The sequence below is a fragment of the Sphaeroforma arctica genome (genome assembly GCF_001186125.1).
Source record: "Sphaeroforma arctica JP610 unplaced genomic scaffold supercont1.273, whole genome shotgun sequence".
In the NCBI taxonomy this organism is placed as follows: domain Eukaryota; class Ichthyosporea; order Ichthyophonida; genus Sphaeroforma; species Sphaeroforma arctica.
Window position 1 is genome coordinate 71 of NW_014040285.1, and position 2931 is coordinate 3001.

At 42.4% G+C, this 2931-nt stretch overlaps 1 protein-coding gene across 1 annotated transcript; it reads right to left on the reverse strand.

Moving 5' to 3' along the window:
* Positions 1-231: 231 nt before the first annotated feature.
* SARC_04684 (hypothetical protein) lies at positions 232-1841 on the reverse strand. Its single transcript, XM_014301463.1, has one exon. The coding sequence runs from the start codon at positions 1536-1538 to the stop codon at positions 330-332; it is 1209 nt and encodes a 402-aa protein (XP_014156938.1). The 5' UTR covers positions 1539-1841; the 3' UTR covers positions 232-329.
* Between the last annotated feature and the right edge of the window lie 1090 nt (positions 1842-2931).

Sequence of the window (2931 nt, forward strand, 5' to 3'; positions counted from 1 at the left end):
ACATACATGCATTCATGCATACATACATACATACATACATACAGTGTGTGGGTGGGTGGGTGGGTATATGTATGTATGTATATATATTTATATATATATAAAATTAAATTAGACTGGGCTACAAACAAAGCCACAATACTTCCCACAGTGATAAGGTAAAAGCCATCGAGCACGAATGTGCGAATCTTCCACAAGGGTTGTGTGGTTTGTCCATATCAATATATAAATACTCACACATGTTCGGATCACATTTATCCGTTTGCACGTTTATACCAGAAAAGTAGCCTGTATACGAGTGTGAGCTGTCAGCGAGATCGAATCCACTGACATCACCAACCTTCAAGTACCTTTGGAACTATATCATAGCCCACTTCCTTCAGCACGGCCAGGAACAGTGTGATAAAAAAAGCCGCTATAGCCGCCCTATAGCCCCAGTCAATAAATTGTCTGCTCTCTTGTAGCCCTGTATTCTCTGTACGCACCCCATCACCACCCGCATCTCGTCCTGTAACCTGCTGGCTACTCTGGTCTCCTTCGTTCCTTGACCCTTCAAATGACACCTCTTCCACCGCATTAGCCCCGTTCATCCCCACATCCAGTCTTTCACTCTCCTTCATGTGCGCCAGCATACTTGTGCTGCGCTTGGCATTGGTGTTGGTAAACGCCGCACTCGCACCCGTACTGTTGCTCTCGGCCGACCATGTGCGACTGTGCAGGCTCGGTGACTTGCCTTGTATGGTCATGCTATTAATAGACAGGACCGTTCCACCCCCTGTCCTCAAGTAACTATTCCCACCACTCGCGTCTCGGGGTCCATTCAGGCTGTTGGACATCTTACCAAAGCCCACATTCTGCTGCAGCGCGTGGTTCTTGTACGGACGCGGTGTGAGCGAGTTATTGAACGTGGAATTACCCAGCGTGTCAACTGACATAGGCGAGACCTCCTTCTTGCGCCTGCGAATACGGTCCATCACGCCAGATCTAAATCCCTGCCCGCTCTTACCATCTTTGCCTATAGATATATCATCCATCTCTTCGTGTGTATCCTCTAGCATCGACGATGCAGAGATATTCTGCGACACCGACGGCTTGTTCAGTGTCGACTTACTGCGTGGTGTGAGGGGCTTCTTAGAGTTTCCCATCCCATCCGACAAGCTCCTCTCCGATACGCTTATGCTCCTGCTGGCCAGTACTTTCTGCACTGCATCCTTCCCCGTATCCGTATCCATATTAGCTGTGTTACTATCCTCTACCACTTTCGTGTCACCCTTTGTGTTTGTGTTTGTGTCCGCTTTCATCTCCGCCGCTGTCCGTAACACCGGCAACTCGTCGTCCTCTTCCGCCGCCAAACTGGTAGCACTGCTCTTACTGGACCCACCAGCCTGACTTGCTGAAAGGCCCTCATTGTGACCCCTCCCTATCTTGCGTTGTAGCCAACTACGAGCCTTGACTGACTTCGACCGTGAAGACCCGTGTGGTGATTCGACTACAACATCGGGAATGGCCGTTGAGTCTGTTGGCGAGGTTGGTCTCGACATTCGGGTATAAACGAGATTAAATATAAACTGTCTTGTGCAGATTGTTTGCTCTGTGTTGTGTAAGAAGATTATGTATTCTACAATGCAGAGATGTTTTTATATTGGACCGGTTACTTGCTGTTGCTGTGGTGACGTTCAAGCGGTTGCCTAGGCACCCATAAGAAAACCAGCCGATAAACCTGAACCGGTACGACATTCAGTTACAATATTGCAATATATACGAAAAGTCTCTCAGTATCGTGGCGTGCTAAACCAGCATCACGTAAAGGCTATGTAATAAATACACCGATGCTATGCTATGCTATGGGTGTAAATATGACAGGCCTGATAACCTGAGCGATTGTACAAATAAAGACATATATAAAACGATGTGAAAAGGTGTGTTTTTTGTTTGTACATAAAAAAAATTTTGCCTATCTTCTGGCTTCTATATTTTGTTGTTGTTTTTTTGTTTTTTTAAAAATCAAATCAAATCAAATATGAAAATTCTTTTGGCTTCTTCCCATTCAGATTTTATCAGAGATCTTTCCTTCCAAAAAAGTAAAAGCGACAACCAGGTTTCATACTGTTTATTTATTTATTTTCAAATCGTATAAATTTTGAGGCGTTGGAACGTTTATAAATACCGTAAATCATTATGTAACGTATGTATTGTATGTATGTACTGTAATGGGACGCATAATGTTAATTATATATTTATTTTAAAAAAATGGAATTTGAACATATGGTCTGCAAGCCTTTAACGTTTATATGGTGTGCGATATCTGCTGGCCTATATAAAAGTTGCCATTGCCTCCTAAGTTGATGACAAAGTCACGTATCTACAAATACGGTTTACCTATCTAACGTTTTGAGCGTACGGTATTTACATACTTCATTCCCAGAATCTCAGTGACGGTGTGAGTTATGAACTACTGAACTTGTGTGATCACTGTGACAGTGTGACCCCCAGGCTGCTGCCAGGCACCCAGCACGCACCCTGCGAGTCCGCTGGGGTCCGGAATCTATAAATAGCAAAGAGTCGATGGCTTTGACCCGTGGCCGTGGGCCGTGGCCCGTGGACGTTGGTCGCCGAGTCGCCTACAGCCATAGCCTTACATAGTAAATAAATACATACAATAAATTCCAAAATATTTAATTTTATAGTAAAAATATTTTTACAATTGGGCGGTCAAAAAAATATATACACATGACGCAATTAGCGATGATGCCCAATTGATATCGCCATAAATCACGGCGATGTATTCACATACATGCGAGAATAAATGCATATAGTTGTATTGTATATATATATATATATATATATATATATATATATATATTATATATGTATATATATATATATATATATATATATATATATATATATATATATATATATATATATATATAT

Coding starts and splice junctions, on each gene's coding strand:
- SARC_04684 (XM_014301463.1), bottom strand. CDS start 1,538: ATGTCGAGACCAACCTCGCCAACAGACTCAACGGCCATTCCCGATGTT.